The sequence below is a fragment of the Pyxicephalus adspersus genome, chromosome 3 (genome assembly GCF_032062135.1).
Source record: "Pyxicephalus adspersus chromosome 3, UCB_Pads_2.0, whole genome shotgun sequence".
In the NCBI taxonomy this organism is placed as follows: Eukaryota; Metazoa; Chordata; class Amphibia; order Anura; family Pyxicephalidae; genus Pyxicephalus; species Pyxicephalus adspersus.
Window position 1 is genome coordinate 103,682,736 of NC_092860.1, and position 20,390 is coordinate 103,703,125.

Sequence of the window (20,390 nt, forward strand, 5' to 3'; positions counted from 1 at the left end):
CTTACCTTAGCAGAAATAGATCCATAATTTATATATAATATTTATTTTTATATATTTTACACATTATATGTATCTTTTACCCAATTACACATTAGGCCTCATTTATGTAATGGATTTGTTAAATGTCATTTGCTATTTATAATAATAATAATATTTAATATTTATATATATTTATATTTATATAAAAAATACTTTTACCCCCGGACCTTATCCATGCTGGATCACCCAGGTTCATTAATTAAAGTGTATTTTCTCCAGCCTTGGAGAGCTTTAATAAATAAGACCCATTAAGTAATCCTGCTTTTATACTTCCATATGGATTCTTCCTTTGTATGTCATCAAAGTGATTCAAATACTTGCTTAACAATCAGAGCCTGAAAGCTATCTGCTTAGTCAAAGTGGCCAGCAGACCTCATGAAAGTAAAGCGTCTACATCCCTCCGGCTACATTGAAGCATGTTCTGCAATATGAATTTTATAGCCTGATAACTATTATGTTAGAGAAACATTTTTGGACCAGCAATTTTCTTTGCTGCATGAGCCACTGTCATTTTATAAATGGCTGTGGCTGAATTTGAAACCACTCTAATCTTGTTCCTGGGCTTTAGGGCAGAATCACTATTTACCGCTAAAAATACCTTTGTTCAAATTATGCTTAAAATAAATATAATGTATATAATTTGTTTCAACATTCAGCAGATCAATTAATTTCAAATAACTCACAGTCAGAGATAGTATCATTAATGGTGATGGTTGTTTTGCTTGGTTCTCCCAGAACAGCATTTACAGGCATTTGAAGGACCAGTTCAAACTCTTCTAGACCCTCCAAAGCTGGTCGACCTAAGTCATCAAGGATGGTCACTCGAAAGCTTTGCATGTTCACTCCAGGAGCAAAGTCCAAGTTGCGGCTGATTCCAACATAGTCTGTGCCAGCTAGATGAAATCAGAAAAACAGAAAGGAGTAATTTAGAAAAATAAACCTTTACCATAACAAGCTATACATTTCTGTAAATGTTTATATCCAAATATTACTCTAAAATAACATTTCATACAAAATATTACTGTAATAATAAATATATTTCTACTCACCATCTGCAGACAGTGGCTCTGTTTTTCTGGAGCGTACGGTGACGGTGGCTGCTTTTGAGAGATCAGTTCCTGTTCTCCAGACTCGGACTTCCACATAACCAGCACTTTCATCCACATGAGAATCAGTGTCGGCAAAGTAGAAGGCAGGCTCTGTAGACAAGAGAACATATATTCTGTTACTTTTATACTAGTTTTCCTACACAGGCAAATTAATTGTTATATATATATATATATATATATATATATATATATATATATATGTTATATATTTAGGATGACAATAATAAACTATAATAAAAACATAAGTTAGTTCTATAATTCTCATATATGAGCATTTCCTGTGGCTGATATCAAGTGAGGGTCATAATGAACAAAGATACATTTCAGCTATTTTTCAAGATAAGAAGTAGCAAATTATTTGCTTTGGGGAAGAATAATTACTCTTATCATCTCTGAAGCTTCCACCCTCTCTCAAAGAATGATAACTGCCAAGGGCATGGGCTGGACATTGTAGCGTGAATACATGTCTCAGCAGGGATCCCACCACTGACTCTAATCATCTAATCATCACCTATTGCATATTCACTAGACAGATGTGCCTAGGTGGAAGTAAGATAGTTTATCCAGCAGTACCGGATGTGGGCCAGGAAACATGGTGCCCAAACCCACAACTTCTAGTTCATCTTTTTCTTGCCTTGTAAAACACAGAGCTACAACTATCTTCTGTAAGTGAAACCCATTTGGGGGGAAAGAGTTGTTTTTTTTACTCTTCAGGCCTTCAGGCATTTTCATGATGTTACTCTACAGTGTTTATGCTCATCATGACTTCTTGTGTGACAAGATAATGTTGTTATTATACTGGTGCTCTTGAGATTCCAGTTCAGCTTTGCTTGCTTTTGTTAAATAGTATCTCCCCAGGGCAGTTGTCCAAGTGAACCCTGAACTGAGGGGAGCTAATATATTCTGTCCTATGTTATGCATTCCATTCACTTGGACTGGTTCCTTTTGCATTTGCCTGAAGTGAAGATTTTACCTTTCTAGTGAGCAAATTACAGAAATGAAAGTCAAATATCAGGCCAAAATGTCCTTGAAGATTTTTCAGCTCTGCCAATTTGTTGTGGAAAACTTCCAATATTCTCTTTTTGCCCATGCTATTCATCTTGGAGTTTTAATTAGATTCCATTGGGAAATAAACTTGAGTCCAAAAGACTATTTTTTTAAATATGTTCTAACAATCAAAAATGTGTCTTTAAAGTGTCTCAGTGAAATAGCTGGAAGTGGCATAGAACTAACAGTTTGTAGCACTTTTACTGTGATGGATTGCCTGGTTTGCAATCCATCTCAATTGCAATTATGGTATTATAAGGTTTCCTAAGGAGTTGGCAGGTGGACTTATGCAGTGACACAAGGAGGTATATATGTAATCTTTTTTTTAAATTGGCCATACCCAAACCTCTGTTTCCCCCTCTCCATTGGACACTTTTTTTTCTTTTTTCCCCCAGATCTTCTCTCCTTCTTCCTATGGTCCACCCTTTCTATCTCCCCTTTTTACAAATTATAGTAAAATAGACATTGGACAGAAAAGGAAGTCTACTTATGTCAGTGCCAGTCAAGTGAATAGGCTTCATCGATTTGTAAATTCAGAAATATAGTCATTTTAGTTGTTTCTTTTTTAGAGTTGTTTACTATTACTAAACTTATATTGGGTTTTTGTAGCATCACATTATAGAGCTTGTGGGATGGAGACACACTTTGGCAACCTGACATTTAATTCTTTGGGCTGGCAATGACCATCAGGCAGTGGACAAGCTACTAAGCACATAGCAATAGTTCCTCAATATAGGGTTGTACGAGAATTTTGTATTTCTGTATGGTTGTGAGAACTTTCATTTTGGGCTGATCCCTTTCCCCCCCATTTTTTTTAAACAGCCCTCATATATTTTTGATATTTGAGGAAACATTTTGCATTGGCCAGAAAATAAAAAGAATTGTGAGTTAATAATCAAATTATATGGTTTGTTTTATTGTGAATACATTATATATTAAACCACTGCTACTGGTTTGTTAACAAAATCAAATGGAAAGGAAACAGTTAAAAAGATCAGAATAAATGTTCACACTCTGTATTCTAATGCTGTAAACCAAGCCCAAATGTTTATAAGATAATTAGGAAAAGCCTTGCATTTCAACTCTGGGAAAAGGTTGTAATGAGGAGCAGATCAGGGAAGGTCACTTTTTTGTTTTCAAGAAATCATTGCACATGACAAGACTAAGTTAGGAATGCTAATTGGCCAACTGGGTAGTACATGGCCACAAACAATGGATAAAAAAGATTATTCTATAGGTAATTGTATAACTCATATAAAGTGTTTATGTACAAAATATTGTTAGATATTATTATGTAAAATGTTTAAATGTAGCTATTAAATAATTAATAAAAACCCCCAGCACATTAGGTATATTAGCACCATTGAGATTTTACCAATTGCATTATTGCGATGGATTTATGTTTGTTTGCTTGCTTGGTTTACAGAACAAAAATCTGTAGTTCAAGTAATGAAACAATTTGTGCCAGTCTCACAAAAATGATTCATAGAAAATGTTCGTCATTCAAATATAAATTTCAGGAAAAAAGTTTATGCTTCTTGAGTTTACTGAGCAAAGCTTAGTAGCTCAAGTTTTATATTTACATACACATTCATGAGCGATAACAATGACCCATCACATCTTTCTTGAATAGAATGGCTCTATCTCAACTTTCAAACTGAAGTGTGAAAAATAAAATAACTTCTCATGCCCTCTCTCTTTAAAAAATCTATACCTATATAATGTCCTTTGTCATATATTAAATGTTCATTGGTAAAACAAAGATTGTAAACGTATAGAAAAAAATAAAAGCTGAAATACATCAGTTTGAAAAAAGTATATATACTTAAAACAATTAAAAAGAAGAAGATTGACCCAAAACCAATAATATTTTTATTTAAATCTTAAAAAAGTAACATATACAATAAATGCAATATACCCCAGCCCACCCAGAAGTTTAGTGGTTAAATCCCCATCTTTTTGAAGCTTTCAGGAATTTGACACAAAAGAAAGGAAATCAGATTTTCCCAATTATCAGTTGCATAACCCTCTTTCCTTTCATTCATTCAGCCAGTAAACACATCAGTTAACATAATGTTCTCTTAGCCTTTGCCTTGTGCTTAATGCTGTAATTTGTGCTTATCCAAACAACTACATTGGATAAAAGGTTTCTCTCATTGAGGAAGGATCAGTTTGTAAGGATAACAAGCTAGATACTTCTCAAGTAATCTCACTTATATTTATGAGGTTCCATCTCAACCAGTGAGGGGAGAGGATATGTATATATATATATATATATATATATATATATNCCACAATTACTATGTTTGAATTAACTTTTACTGATGATTCTTACACTTTTCTAATTGTATTCAATGTAAACAAATTTTAAAATAAGTTGGGCATATGGTTAAAACATTTATATATAGACCCCCAGGACTTCTAGTGAAGGTGGACCTTCTTAACAGAGATTGTACCTTACAACTCTAAAATTACTATAAAGTGACCGGTTCATAGCATCATTAGTAAGAAAATTAAATAAAAAAATAATTCAATATTTAATATTAGTAAAAAAATATTAATAATAAAAAATAAATTAATTAATAAAAAAATAAATCAATTAATTAAAAAAATTATATTTTCAAAAACGGTAGTAGCTGAAATAAAACCATGGTTATTATAAATATAATAAAATAATAAAAGTTATTATAAAAATATATAAAAGCACAAAAGTTTTATTCCATCTGTTTGTAATGTCTTATCTATCTATCCAACTGTTCAATGCAGTTGACTATGCTACCGTTTAATCTGCTGCAGGAATATCCACCGTCTACACACACATTCTCATTTCACTTTGTTGTTTCTGGGAAAAAGAGTCATTTACACTAATCCTCAAAGGAGTCTGTGAAAGTGGCCTAAGAAAGCTTACCTTTGTTGTGTGTCTACAGGGGCTGCAAACCTTTTCTTTTTACCTTGCCCTTCAAGTAAGTCTTTGTACACTGAATGAGTGTGTGGTATAGAGCAAAAGCAGGAAATTTATGATTAGACCCACAATCAATGAGATCATGTTCCCAAGCCCAGGTGCTTCTTGCTCTGTCTTAAAGGATGTAAAAAGGCTCAGATACCCAAAATAAAATACACAATAGTGGAACAATGGCACCAGTACACTTCCCCCTACCATAAAGTAGGCATTTTTAAAGAAAACTATTTATGTAGAACATGCATTTCAACTTTATTTTGTGTGGGATGTTGATATGCAGGAAATATATGTAGGATATATGGTATACCAATTTATCAAATTAGTTCTAGTTTTTTTCTAGCTTTATTTATAAACACACAGAAACATTTCCAAATAAAAAATGTAAAAAAAATACAACCTCAGTATTTATATAATATAATAAAGCCTATATGTAAAAATATTATTTTTTGTATTTGCTTATTTATCAAACTTCTTTCTATATATTTTCAACACAACTAATTACTTTTTTCCAACAATTCTTGCTGACAAATATCCTAACTTGGGATTAGTCTTGGTAAGATTTTGAAAACAGAGTTCCTATATATATATGTATATTCTTCCTATATATATATATATATTCTTTTGTAGGGCACTGCTAATGTGTTTTCTTTAATGAATATTGGTAATAAACCTCAGCCTTCATGCTTACAACAGTTCCACTGCCAAAAGGTATAATGAAATGACTAATTACACTGAGCCCTGGGATGCACATCAGAGAACAGAAGTAATTCTGTGATCTAATTTCTCATAAGAAATAACATTAAGACTGGCCATGGAAAGCTGACTCTGTTTGGAAGAGTTCCTGATCTGGTAAGTGGATTTCTTATTTCAATAAAGTAACACAAAATCAGGCTCAAGGGGAAAAAAGCTCTTTCATTCAGTAAATCTTCTTGTATTCCTGTTTCCTGTTCTCCTTGAGAAGTTAGCTACATTAGGAAGTCTTAGAGGGGTCTAATTAGATGCCAATCACCTCTCTTGCATATTTAGTGTTAGTTTGGAAGAAGACTCAATGCAGAATGCTGCCAAACAAGTATGTTTAAAAAATAATATCACCTTCCACATTACCTGGTCCCTCTGGATATGGGTGAACATGTGAGTCACTTTCATGTAATATTGCTTAGGCTTAGCCTGCACTGATCTGATGGTTCTTTAGGAGCCAGTGTTGAAACATTTTACCGCAGGCAGCAGTGAGCAGTACTGAACTGCTCATCGCCACCTGCTTTTTCAGGGACCCCTTCTGGTGAGGGGGGTCCATTTTCTTAAAATATCTACATCATTATTTCCACTATTGCCCTGTTCTAAAAGTTCCTCTTAGTTGGGTATGCCCAGTGCTGCTCAAATTCTGTGTTTATAAACTATAAAACTATATTATAAACAAAATTTTACTTACCATCATCATTATCTGCCAGAATAACTACTTTGGCACTGGAGAATTCAGCCCCTACTTGGCCACCCATCGGCATACTTAATGTGACATTAAACACCTCGTCTTCTTCATAAAGGGAGTCATCCATTATGATAACGCGACAAAATTTTTCGGTTTCATCCTTGTCGAAACGGATAATGCTGGTGTGGTCATCTGGGCGAGTAATATAATCGGAATAGGACAAAACTGACGTGGGGACGGTACCTGTAGCTGAGCCTAAGAGACAGACCAGATTTCAATTCCAATGTGGGAAACTTGTAGAAGACAATTAGATGCAAAAGACTAGCAATATATAAAACATGATCTAAACCTCATTGGTGCTGATGGACACTGATTTTCTAAGGTTAATAAAGTGTTAGGACTAGGAAAAGAAAGCCATGAAAAAAAAGATGGCTGGATTCATCCTTTCTAGACAGCTGGCAATAAAAGAGGAACAAACTAAGATAACATATAATGAGATGTGAGCTAAAGACAGCTGTACAACACATGCCTGAATGTGGTGTTAATCCAGGGAGTGTGTATGCTAGTAGCAAGTACTTATGTCCTGTACCCCTTCATCAAAGACTGTAGAAGTGTCTTGGGCTCTGATGAGAGAGACTTTGATTTATACAATACTGATCAAGTCTATTTGCTGTAAGTGCATTTGTGATCATTGCTTAATAAAAAGTGTTTTAGTTGCACCTGGATGCAAATGTATAAAGTGGTAAAAAGGTATAAGAATTTAGCTTTATTGAGTGGAGTTAACCTTTAATGTCTAAGGTACATTCAAAGTCATGTTATTGTCTGGTCATTTTAGTATATCCTGTTGATAAATACTTAAAGTAATGTAATTAAAGCATGAGAGAGATGAGAAATCATTTACATGTAATTTGGATCGCTAATCCTTTCCACAATATCAATTTCCCCTTGGGGTATTTTCAGGAAGAAAATATTTGTAGAACAACCCGATCCCCAATATTGTGGACTATGTAGAGTGCTTTTTTCTCTAAGAGATAGATTTCAGACAGACAGTGTGATGTGATATTCTGATCACCTTAAAGGCAAATGCTGAGCAGGAGAATAGAGTAAGCCGTGGTGTCTGCAAAGATCCTGCACATCTACTAAATATAACACATTTTTGGGAGATTAGGTTACATATAATAGTATTCCATTACGTAAGGTTACCTATTACAAACACAACATTACTTCATGACAATCCCAAAAAGCAAAGTTTTTTTGTAATTTAATATAATAAAATAGAGTTCAGTCGTATTTCTTAAGCCCTTGTAGTAAACTTTGCGTTTTGCTTTATAGGTAAGACATAGTGGCTCTAGAGCAGTGTTTCTCTTATTTGGAATCCCTTGAACTAACTTTCAGATCGTCAGGGAAGCCCTGAGTTCACAGTACATTAGTTTGATGGTCTGTAGGAAACATGTCTTTAACATTGCTGGCCAATGGAAGGAATCTCATCCTTACAGATATCTAAAAAGATCATTGGTATCAGTTAAATTCACCTACGAGACACAAATTGCTCATTGCTCAGGGAACCCGTAGCAACCTCTGGAGGCACCCTGGTTGGGAAACGCTGTTCTAGAGTCACACATTGCAACAGGGTTATGAAGTGCACAGTGTACCCTTGTGGGAAAAGACATGATTACTCATCCAGCAAGGGGCACACTGCAGATAGAGCTGGAAATAAGTTTTTACAAAATAAACCTTATACATGATATTCAAGCTAAACTGAAGTTCATGTAAAAGTCTTTAAAGTGTGATAAAAAATATACTTTGCTTGGTGCAAACTTTGCAATAGCAGTTTCATGGCTTTTTCTATATACAACAGTACAGGCAGGGAACGTAGGTAATCACAATGTTCAAGAACTTAGAAAATGTCACAATGGTTATTACTTACCTTGGTGGGTTGAACAGACAACCATCAATTCTTGACTAACATCCCCTGATCTCCTAACAGGTATTAGTAATTCACCAATATCTTCCTCAACTTTATACTCGGATTGTGGTATGTATACAGTAGATTCTAGGAAAAAGAGATTAAGAGAGTTGATATGCAGTTCATGTATAGGCTACAGAAACTGGAAATGTGAACAACTGCTTTAAACGATTTTACTTTATCAATGTATTTTTACCAAGTAGTATGTATTTTTCAAGAGCCACAATTGGTTGGGTATAAGCTTTCTAGATAATGTCTGCTGACTTAAAGTTATCTAAAAGTCCATGAAGTACGCTGTAATAATTAGGAGATTTGTTGTTCTAGAAGCATTTGCCCCTAGGCTGCTCATCCAACTCCCCCCTGATGTCTATAAGAGCAGTACTAGGGGCTTCAGGGGATTTGATCAGATTAGCAACAGGAAAAGTATATTTGCCTTGTTTTTTGATGATATAGTTACCTATCTTACTCAGTAAATATCCTTGAATTCGATGTAATTGTAATGTGAAAAAATATGCAGATGCCTATTGTTCCAGTAAACTAAGCGAAAAATTTTACCTAATATTACACATTTTTTCATGAAACGTTCCCATTAGCTGTTATGATAATGATGATAAATATTTGTAATAAAATTATATAATAGTAATACATACCATCACCTGGGTCCACAATCTCCACAACAGCTTCATGAGGGAACTCCAGTGCTGCCATAACAGGCTCAGAGAGGATAATCTGGAAGGTTTCAGATTCCTCGTATTCATCATCAGCTATTATCCTGACCTTCCATGTGGCCGTTGTTTGTCCAGGGTTAAACTGCACTTGTTTCTGGGCTTTTCCTTTAAAGTCTTTATCTTTAATTGCTGCGCCATCCTTTGTACTGATACCTTAATGAGGAAAATGAAAAGGGGTCATCCTTATAAAGAACACAAAGGAAGGATAAAAGCCTTCCTGTGTGGCCTCTGTGTAGCAGTGGTTGGGATTTATAATGCTTGTAACAAGTTGAACATACCTGATCATTCTTCCAACCAGTCTCATCAGCAAGTAGTCCTACTCCTATACGTAACATTATACACCAAAATAGTGTGAATGTGATGTTCTACAACTACTTTATTACAGCTGCATTCATTCTACAACAATAGAAAATCCCTTCCGCTTGTGTTTTATTAAGTTGAAAAGTGCAAGGAACAGAATATGTTGCTTTTGATAGGGTGGAATAGATTACATTACTTCTACATATGATTGCTATTAGACCTTTTCCAAATTTATGGTTTGGAAAGACCCCAGTGATATCATCTTTAAGATCCTGCTCATTGCAGGGGTGAAATTTTTATGTTGTTCTTATTTTTCTCAACTGATAGAAGGTGAATTTTATCTATTTGGTGTAAGCTACTATACAATATTTTTACTCTATAAACTGACATTTAAAGGAAATGGGAACTTCTTTGGTAAAGTCATTCCTTGCAGCTAAGACAAAAGGGTATATAGGGGAAATTATTCAGTACATCTAAGCATTCTGCTTTTCCCTGTTGCCCACTGTGTGTCCACTTTGACCCGTATGGCTCTATTTAGGTAATTACTTACTGACAAAAGAAGTTTCACCAAGGTAACCTCTTCGTTTCAATGTAACTTCCAGGAACTTGGCATCTTCATCAATGGTATACTGCTTTCTCTCCAAAGAAATCCAAGCCCAGTTGAGGCGAAATGGCTGACTTTTAAGCTTATTACCTCCTGTTAAAAATATAAATAAGTATATTTGCAATAATACAACTAAGAAATTGCTATATTGATAGAATTATACCAGTAGATACCATTAAAAAGTAAGGTCTCTAATTCAATATATATAGGACGTCTTTTACTTAGGAATGTGTCTTCTACTACATTCTACTAACTCTTAGTTTACAAATAATGTGATAATAATAATAATTTGCACACCACTTTTAATTTGAGTATGTGTCCAACAAAGACCATTGTGCAATAAAGGTAAATACAGTGAGTGTTCTTTTATCCCTATGTAAATGACATTTAACATTTATTGTAACATTGTGTGTATTGATAATGTGGCTGTAGAAACATATAATTTGCATACTTTATTGGATGGAACAAGTTAAAATTGAAATAAACTCAGACAGAAACTTCCTCCCCTAACTCACCATCCTTTGGTTTGAAGAGTGTTTCCCAGCATGCTAGTAATGGCCACCCATGCTAGGGCTGACAGATGATAACTTAGCTCTTGAGTGATATATTGTTTTAAATTAATGGCACTGAAAAAAATGATCTTCGGAAGTGTGTTTAATTGATGTGAAAATGTCAAAGCCTAGCCTGCTTTTTTGCTCCTCGTTGTCCTTTAGAATTTCACCACAATCTAAGATTAAACAAGCAGCAAGCAGAGGCTTGTAAGGGTAGATCTTGTATTAGGATGGCTGACAGATTCTAAGCTCAAGATGAATGTGTGATGAATGTGTGATACACTGCCTAGAGGTTATAGTTAATGGGGTGCTGAATAACCCTCAATTCTGATGATTACCTTTTCTGTCACTACAGGTTCTCTTTGACCTACAGTGCAGGAAAAGGTCTATAGTGACTGCATTACAGAATGTAATATTTTTAGGTTGATAGTTTCTGTAATAATTTGTATCCCACTCCACCAATAAAACAATGTACAGACACTCAAATATAGTCTCTGCCAATAGCTATTAGTGATCAGTTACCAGCGACAGTAGAACAATTGAGCACAGATGTCATGCCCTGTTTCTTTATCTTTTTGAAAGTGTGGGAGAATAAAATAAAATGCACAGTGACCCCAAACATTGACAATGAAGTTATATACTTTAATTGGTAATGACCATTTCTATTGTTTTTTATGTACATACTTGAATCACTTTTACATAAAGTGAGGTACAATTTCCCTAACAGAGACACAAGAACAAATAAAATAACCCTTGTATTATTCATTATAACATTTTCTAAATCAAGACAAAACCAAAAAAAATGCTAAATTTTAACTTTACACTGCTGTGTCTCTGAGTACTGGTGAGTTCTTTGGGCTTTTTTTTACCTTCTGGTGAAGCTGCTCTGCGTCCCTTCAAACATTACACAATGCCATTATGTAAAAGGGCTTCATGTATGTTGATTGGTCTTTTATAAAAAAAATTTAAAATACAAAACTTCTTGTATAGGCCGTTCAAACACATTTAACTACAGAATGATTCTAGCTGACAGTGACCATCCTTTCACATTTTCCAGGGTGTGTGTGCGGCTGGATTAGCTGTCTGCCTGAACTTTCTATTTTTGCCCAACACATGCTGCATTCTTTGTGTGGCATCCACTAAGAAGTAATTCTACTACATTTACAGGTCAGTGTGAGTTCCTAGAGGTTCAAGTGACAGTAGCAGTCATGGACCAGTGTACTTTTGTTCATATACCTTATCTGGTTTCCCAGACATCTTAACTGCAGAAACAATCTATCAGTACTGGAGCAAATATGAAGCTGCTGCCTATGGCAATCAGCCAACATTTTACTTTATTCTCTGGGAAGATTAGGCAAGAAATCAATCTGATTGCTTTGGAATTTGGGTCCATGGAACAGGTGTCCCTAGTAGAGTGTTTCCCTTCACCTCTTTCTAGGTCTCACCCTCCCCTATTTTTCCAAAATGAAACAAATGTCTTTTGGCTAAAGCCAAACATTGTCTTCCAGTTTTATATAAAGCAGGGAAGTACTCTAAACCCTATCAGATTTTAACAGTCTTCCTGTACCATAACTATTGGTTATAGTGACCATTCTCATTAGAATGGGTGGTTTGAATAGGAAAGGTATCTTCCCATTGCAACATAAACACAAAGAAAATTGTAATAGATAATTTCCTAGTTTATTTATTTTCCTAGTTTATTTAAATATATCATGAGAAATCTAGAAATTAAAATTTAGGTTTTTACATTACTGTATAAAAATTGAAAGGCAGTACATGTTCTTTTTATATAATTAATTGTATTTAAAGATTATTGGTCCTTTAACAACAATTGTACTTTTATGTACTGTTCTGTAATGTTAAGAACATTAGACCATTTACAGATATAACATAAAGATAATAAATTTAGCTCTACAAGCAAATAGCTGGCACGTTTTATCAATAAAGGGAGCGAATCCCCAATTTCCCCAGTGTGTATTTAAAAACCCTGTGGTGAGTTTATGCCCTTAACACAGGATATTTAGTGCATGGATTAGTTCAGTACCTTTATTATCACAGTTTAAATGCATTGCTTTCTTTCTAGAGGAAAGCTAAGCACCGGAAGGGCCAGGGTTACGGTTGCTGAACTGTGAAATTGTCTTTTGCCACTTTTTTCAGACTCACTTTTGTGTGTTATAATAACACAGCTTTGTCATATGTAAGTGGCAGCCACTTACAATGAAATGAGCCTGGATGAAACATCTCATATTCCATCCAGACAAATCATATTACAGGGATACACAAAATGCTAGAGAAGGATAATCTATATTGCTTGTTATCGTGATGAATAAGGATTTAATTTAGCCTTTTCACAGTTGTTCCCAGCAACCAGAAATGGTTGCTTTTTTTCAATGTTGTTAATTACCCAACATACTTTTGTTAAAAGTTCATCTGGATTATGTTCTCTTTTTAACAACTTTGCTTGAAAAATGATTTCATGCATTTGCTCTCATACAAATACCTTACAGTTTATAGATGTAGAGGGGTTATAAAGGTGTGATGAGTTGCTAAGTGTTAAGAACCTGATGAAGGCCCAACTATGAATAAAACCTTGAGCCGATTTAGATTTGTGATGGCAAAATGAATGGACTCATTCTGGAATAGTAATAATGCAAATTTAACTTTATTACCAGCGTGACATAGCCCTCTGTCTGCAGTAGCCAATGCTCAAAAGGAGCTGGTAACACGATGGGATCCAATATTGATTGGGCTTGGGTTATGGGGTGACAAACCTCACCTCCTGGTACTACTTTAACCTAACAATGAACCTATATTTTTTATCATAGGAAAAATATCACTTTTTTTAGTACAGTGGTATTACACAGGGGGAAAATACAATCCAACAAACACTGTCCATCTATGCATAATCAATAACCCAAGGAATTTACAACCATTTGGCGTCCAACACCAACACCATTATTCTATGTTTTTCAAATCATAGTACAATTCATATTTTTTAGAACTTTGTAATAATACTCAAATATGAGCATTCCTACTGGTGATAGAAAGAAATGTTTTGCCAATAATTAGCCTCTGACACCTATAGGAACTAGCCTATTGTTACTAAAAGTAAACCCAACCTATAATGTGTAATACAGGCAGCATTGTGGCAGAGATTTATATCAGATACAACTCTCTCCACTAACTTTTTTTAGTGATTGTAGCTATGAAATTGTTTCTTTAGTTGGCTACTTTCTTTCTGTATGCAGCTACAAATCCCTATTATCAGGTCCCCGGCAGCTACATTGGATAACATGAGTGGCTATTGACCATGGACGTTCATTACCTAGCTTCACATACTCTAAAAAGTCACTGAAATGTTTGTAGTCACCATTTCTGTAGCTGCCACAATTCACACCTACAAAATTGCCAATGTTACAAAAGCCTAGAATGCCTCATACAATATTTGGTAATGATCAACATCTAGCTGCATTACCTGCCAGTTGTTGACAACTGTGACAGTTGTCACAACCTGCACCCAATTTTGTCCACAATTAAAGCACAAACTGATCTGATGCATGCCTTAAGCTCAGGATAGGACCTGTAAATTACTTATTATTTGTATGTGATTAATCTTGTTATTATGGTTTGGCATGGAAAGTAACATTTATTTACATATAATAAAATTATTTGTTTTTATTTATTTTTTTTTAAATAAAAAAAATTACAGAATAAATGAAATTGTAAAAATGTATATGTACTTCTAAAAGGCCTTTTACACTCATTTATCACACTTAGATGGGTTTATTGTTTATACTATTTTGTGGTTAAAATCGACTGTGATATAAGGGATTGGGTGAGAAAAAATGTTTTGGAATTCACATGGGAATTAATGGTTTTACTATTCCTTAGTACCAGTGACACTTCACAACCCATTATATTTGTGCCTAATTATATGTGTGTGTATTCAGTGCTGGGTGGCCAGTGGTCAAATAATCTTCTTGAACTTGATTTCAGCTTGACAGGGGTATAGGATTATTTTGTAATGCTAATGAACTTGCAGCCAAGTGTAATAGATTAATTGGAGTGATGGGGACTTAATTCCTTTCTAAAAAAATTACTTCAATAAATAACATTCTTATTCTCTGCAGGGCAGTTATAAAACAGATAATATATTATTTCTGGTCAGAACCATTTCTATATTATAAATATAAGATCTTTAGTGGTCATTTATTTTATTGAAAACTGGTTCATGCCGTAAATGATAATCACTTTGCTATATATATATATATATATATATATATATATATATATCAATTTTTTTAATATTTTAAAATCATCTTAATAATGTAAAACATATTTTGGTTAAAAATCCCATGTACTCAGCCACTGCCCCTGAAGTACTGTTCAACACATAAACATGTGGTGGACATCTTGGTGGACATACTATCTTCTCCATTGACTAGCTGTAGGAAGTAGAGGGCCATACAGGTAACTGGTGTTGGTCGAATATCTCACTATTCGATTAAACAGCTATTCTAACTAAGACTGGGATATTGTTGAATGACGAATTCGAACACAATTAAAGTCAATGTGGGAAAATCCGGGACTGTGAAGAACTGCAAGAGCAATGAGGGGAGCCGAGCTGAGAGTTGACAGGAGTCCTGTGTTCCTGGATAGAGAAACTCTATCCAGGAATAGGGACAGTGCTCCCTGATTGGCTGAGGAAAGCTTTCCTCAGCCAATTAGAGAGCACTAGAGGTTTTGAATGGGGAGACTTGTCCCCATTTACCCTCTAGTGCCGGGGATCGCACACTGTTCCCAATGAATGCGATCGTGGCCGCATTCATTTAGAGAATCCCCAGCACTAGAGGTTAATTAACCTCTGGTGCCTCAGATCGCACACTGTTCTCAATAAATGCGACTGTGGCCGCATTCATTGAGAAGATCCCTGGGGCACTAGAGGCTAAATGAGGACTAGTCTCCCTATTCATTTACCTCTAGGGCTCTGTGATTGGCTGGAGAAAGGAAAATTCTTTACCTTTATCTTTCCTCAGCCAATCACAGAGCATTAGAGGTGATGAACTTCCCCCCATTTAACCTCTAGTGCCCAGGGTCCCACACTGACAGGAGGATTTCCACGGCTGTGCAGCCATGAGAATCATTCTGTCATTGTGGGATAACCTAAAAAAAAATTTAATTACACAAAGTTAGTTACATAAATCACACACATTCAATAGATTACTTTACCATTATTTATTTTGTTTTTAACACTTTTTTCTACACAGGAATTTGCGCCGTCGAATCCTATGTTTTTCGGGTCGGGTCTATCCGAATTCGAACAGCCATATTCGTGTCGAATATAAGGACAACCCGAATTCGAACACCAACACTACTTGTAACTACCTCATCACAATCACAAAGCAATTGTAAATATGGTAGCCTAAATTTGCTTAGCCCAATAAAATTATAGTGCCTCCAGCATAGGGCTGTATTAATCAGCAGAATAAGATACATTGGACCAGAAATGAATCCATCTGAGTTACATTCCTTTTATGATTTGCTTCTTTTTAAACAATTGTAATATAAATATATAACCAAATGTTTGAATAGAATTGGTGCATCTAAAGTAATATGGTATTTTAAAATATAATTAAAACATAATTATTTTTTAATAATATGTCAGATTTACCCATATTTGAGTATATGACATGTAATAGATACCCTGACAGACCTAATCTGGGTGTTACATCGAAAGGATTAAAACATCTTTGCTGTGGATTAATTTTCAAAAGAAAAGTGATGATCGAAATAATTTAAAACCAAGAAATATTTACCTCCAGACAGCCAGTCTGCCTGCTGACACAAAGCCATGATCTTTGTATCTCACATTGAGGAATGTCATCGGGCTCACAGAAAACAAAGGCCACTAAAGTCTCAAGTTCTTTACAGCATCAGGTGGGTTTAGTAGTGTTGAAAAAAATTAAAGTTGGATGTTTTCATATGATCATCTCTTGTTTTTATTACACAAGGAAGGCCTATTGGTAAAAACATTGAAAATACTATCTATACTATACTTATCTAATTCATTCAATTTATAATGACGCTAATATTGCAAAGGTTTACAAATTTTGTGTTGTTTTTAATATTATTATTACAATGCCATAACACTAATACAAAGGAGGCACTTATTAAAATAGGAGATTGGAGATATTATATATCATATTATTCACCAAACTCTTAGTTTCTGCTGGTGGTTACAGTACATTGAGAGTTGGAGACAACAGATTAATCAGATGAATGAACTGAGACGCTATGAATTATCATATTCATTAGTTTTTCATTGGTGGTAACCAATTCTCTCCTTTAGGTATCTCAGCCTCCAATATATATATGAATCTTCTTCTAAAAGCATATAACATGATAAAAGGATTAGGTCCAATCAATGTCTGGCTACCTTTGGCTTGATCATTAAGACGATTTAGATTTAGAATAGCATCTGACGTATTAATCCTGCAAAATTGCATTTCTGATGTTTTTATGAAGTTCTCAGAGCACATGTTTTATCTGATTTATATTATTTTATGATGATTTCTATTGAATTTCTATATAAACACTTTTCCTGGCAACGAGGGCGTTTCTCATGTGAAAAAAGTTGCATGCACTATTGATATGGTGCAGTCACTCCTAAAACATATTCGGCTACTCTGTATTTAAAGTAATTTACCTTGCATGGTTGTGGCCTTAATTAAAAAAAAAACAAAAAAAAAAAACTTTTTTCGCTCTCCTGCTCACCTTTCATCTTGTTTAGATGACAGGCTCACATCACAGCCACATTTTTTCTGTGCTAACAGTAGTATACCAAATCCTGATTGACAATCAGATTACACTTCAGACATAGACATACACACACAGAACTGATAAGTCCTTTCTTTTACTTCCCAGGCTAAGCCTTTTGGATTCAACACATATACAAGCACAAAATACTCTTGCAAAAGATATAATGATAGCAACAATGACTAAAGGCCATATTGTACCAATAATACATTTCACATTCATTATATTAGCAGTTAGGACAGTTTAGTTGCTAAACAGTTAGGACTGCATAGTTTTAGTAAATGATAACATTGATCACAACAAAAATATTGCCTGGCCTTAGAATAATATTTTTTTTTTAGGTTCTTACCTCAAAATTGAAGGAACAACTTTAAACAACAAACAATCAGTTAAATAAACTTTAGATTCACCATGAAAGCAAAATATTGCTGTGGATTAATTTTCAAAAGAAAAGTGATGATCGAAATAATTTAAAACCAAGAAATATTTACCTCCAGACAGCCAGTCTGCCTGCTGACACAAAGCCATGATCTTTGTATCTCACATTGAGGAATGTCATCGGGCTCACAGAAAACAAAGGCCACTAAAGTCTCAAGTTCTTTACAGCATCAGGTGGGTTTAGTAGTGTTGAAAAAAATTAAAGTTGGATGTTTTCATATGATCATCTCTTGTTTTTATTACACAAGGAAGGCCTATTGGTAAAAACATTGAAAATACTATCTATACTATACTTATCTAATTCATTCAATTTATAATGACGCTAATATTGCAAAGGTTTACAAATTTTGTGTTGTTTTTAATATTATTATTACAATGCCATAACATTAATACAAAGGAGGCACTTATTAAAATAGGAGATTGGAGATATTATATATCATATTATTCACCAAACTCTTAGTTTCTGCTGGTGGTTACAGTACATTGAGAGTTGGAGACAACAGATTAATCAGATGAATGAACTGAGACGCTATGAATTATCATATTCATTAGTTTTTCATTGGTGGTAACCAATTCTCTCCTTTAGGTATCTCAGCCTCCAATATATATATGAATCTTCTTCTAAAAGCATATAACATGATAAAAGGATTAGGTCCAATCAATGTCTGGCTACCTTTGGCTTGATCATTAAGACGATTTAGATTTAGAATAGCATCTGACGTATTAATCCTGCAAAATTGCATTTCTGATGTTTTTATGAAGTTCTCAGAGCACATGTTTTATCTGATTTATATTATTTTATGATGATTTCTATTGAATTTCTATATAAACACTTTTCCTGGCAACGAGGGCGTTTCTCATGTGAAAAAAGTTGCATGCACTATTGATATGGTGCAGTCACTCCTAAAACATATTCGGCTACTCTGTATTTAATGTAATTTACCTTGCATGGTTGTGGCCTTAATTAAAAAAAAAACAAAAAAAAAAAACTTTTTTCGCTCTCCTGCTCACCTTTCATCTTGTTTAGATGACAGGCTCACATCACAGCCACATTTTTTCTGTGCTAACAGTAGTATACCAAATCCTGATTGACAATCAGATTACACTTCAGACATAGACATACACACACAGAACTGATAAGTCCTTTCTTTTACTTCCCAGGCTAAGCCTTTTGGATTCAACACATATACAAGCACAAAATACTCTTGCAAAAGATATAATGATAGCAACAATGACTCAAGGCCATATTGTACCAATAATACATTTCACATTCATTATATTAGCAGTTAGGACCGTTTAGTTGTTAAACAGTTAGGACTGCATAGTTTTAGTAAATGATAACATTGATCACAACAAAAATATTGCCTGGCCTTAGAATAATATTTTTTTTTAGGTTCTTACCTCAAAATTGAAGGAACAACTTTAAACAACAAACAATCAGTTAAATAAACTTTAGATTCACCATGAAAGCAAAATATGTTGGGATAGATAAAACTATGTTAAAAACTGAATTTAGGTAGCTTTAAAAAAAGATACTTAGGGCCCTTTTCATAAAGCAGAAAATCTGACATTTTCTGGTGGGAGACAATTACTGCCATTGAAACACATGGACCTGGAACATTCCATGAGGGAATGTTTGAGGAAAAGTCTGATTCCCTGTTTTATAAATAGAGCCCTTAGAATTGATTTTCTTAATACTGTCATATGCAAATATCTGGGTATATGACTAATACGGTATTCTCAATTATAATCACTGTTATATGCAAAAGTCTGGGTATATGACTAATACAGTATTCTCAATTACAATTACCAAATATGCTTGCTTGGCATTACCATTGCTGGCCCTGACACCTGCTAGGGGTTATCATTTGTAGCCCTGAAACTTTCTGGGGGTTGTCACTGCTGCCACTGACACTAATTGTTGTGGTTATCATTACTGGCCCTGATACATGCTTGGAGGTATTGTTAGCCCTGACAGTTACCAATTGTTATTGCGTGCTTTGACACTTGCTGATGGCTATGGCTGGGATTTATCTTTGCTAACATTTGCAAGGGGTTATTATTGTTGACCCTGACACCTGCTGGCATTATCATTGCTGGCAGTGACACTTGCTAGGGGTTATCACTGCTTGTCCTGGGTTTTATTGCTACTACTGACACCCAAAATGGGGCTTACTAAAATCTACTCCCTAAGGCCCTATTTTGCCTAAACCATAGCAAAACAAAAGTCATACATGGGTAAGCAAGACTCATTTTGTTGACCGCCCCCACTAGTATGTAAATTAAAAAAATTCCCCTTGAAAATATATATACTAATATATGTGTAAATCAGCTGCATTACTTGTGGGTAAAGCTGCACCGGAGGAGAGAGAATGGTGTGAGTTACAGATTGCTGAAAAATAGAATC

General features: G+C 34.5%; 1 protein-coding gene across 1 annotated transcript in view; it reads right to left on the reverse strand.

Annotated features, from left to right (window-relative positions):
• The window catches only part of FREM3 (FRAS1 related extracellular matrix 3), a 42,788-nt gene that overhangs the window by 12,456 nt on the left and 9,942 nt on the right, over window positions 1-20,390 (reverse strand). Inside the window, 6 exon segments of the mRNA XM_072406829.1 lie at window positions 723-932; window positions 1,089-1,238; window positions 6,584-6,835; window positions 8,508-8,633; window positions 9,197-9,427; window positions 10,125-10,271. Coding sequence (XP_072262930.1) covers window positions 723-932; window positions 1,089-1,238; window positions 6,584-6,835; window positions 8,508-8,633; window positions 9,197-9,427; window positions 10,125-10,271 — 1,116 coding nt within the window.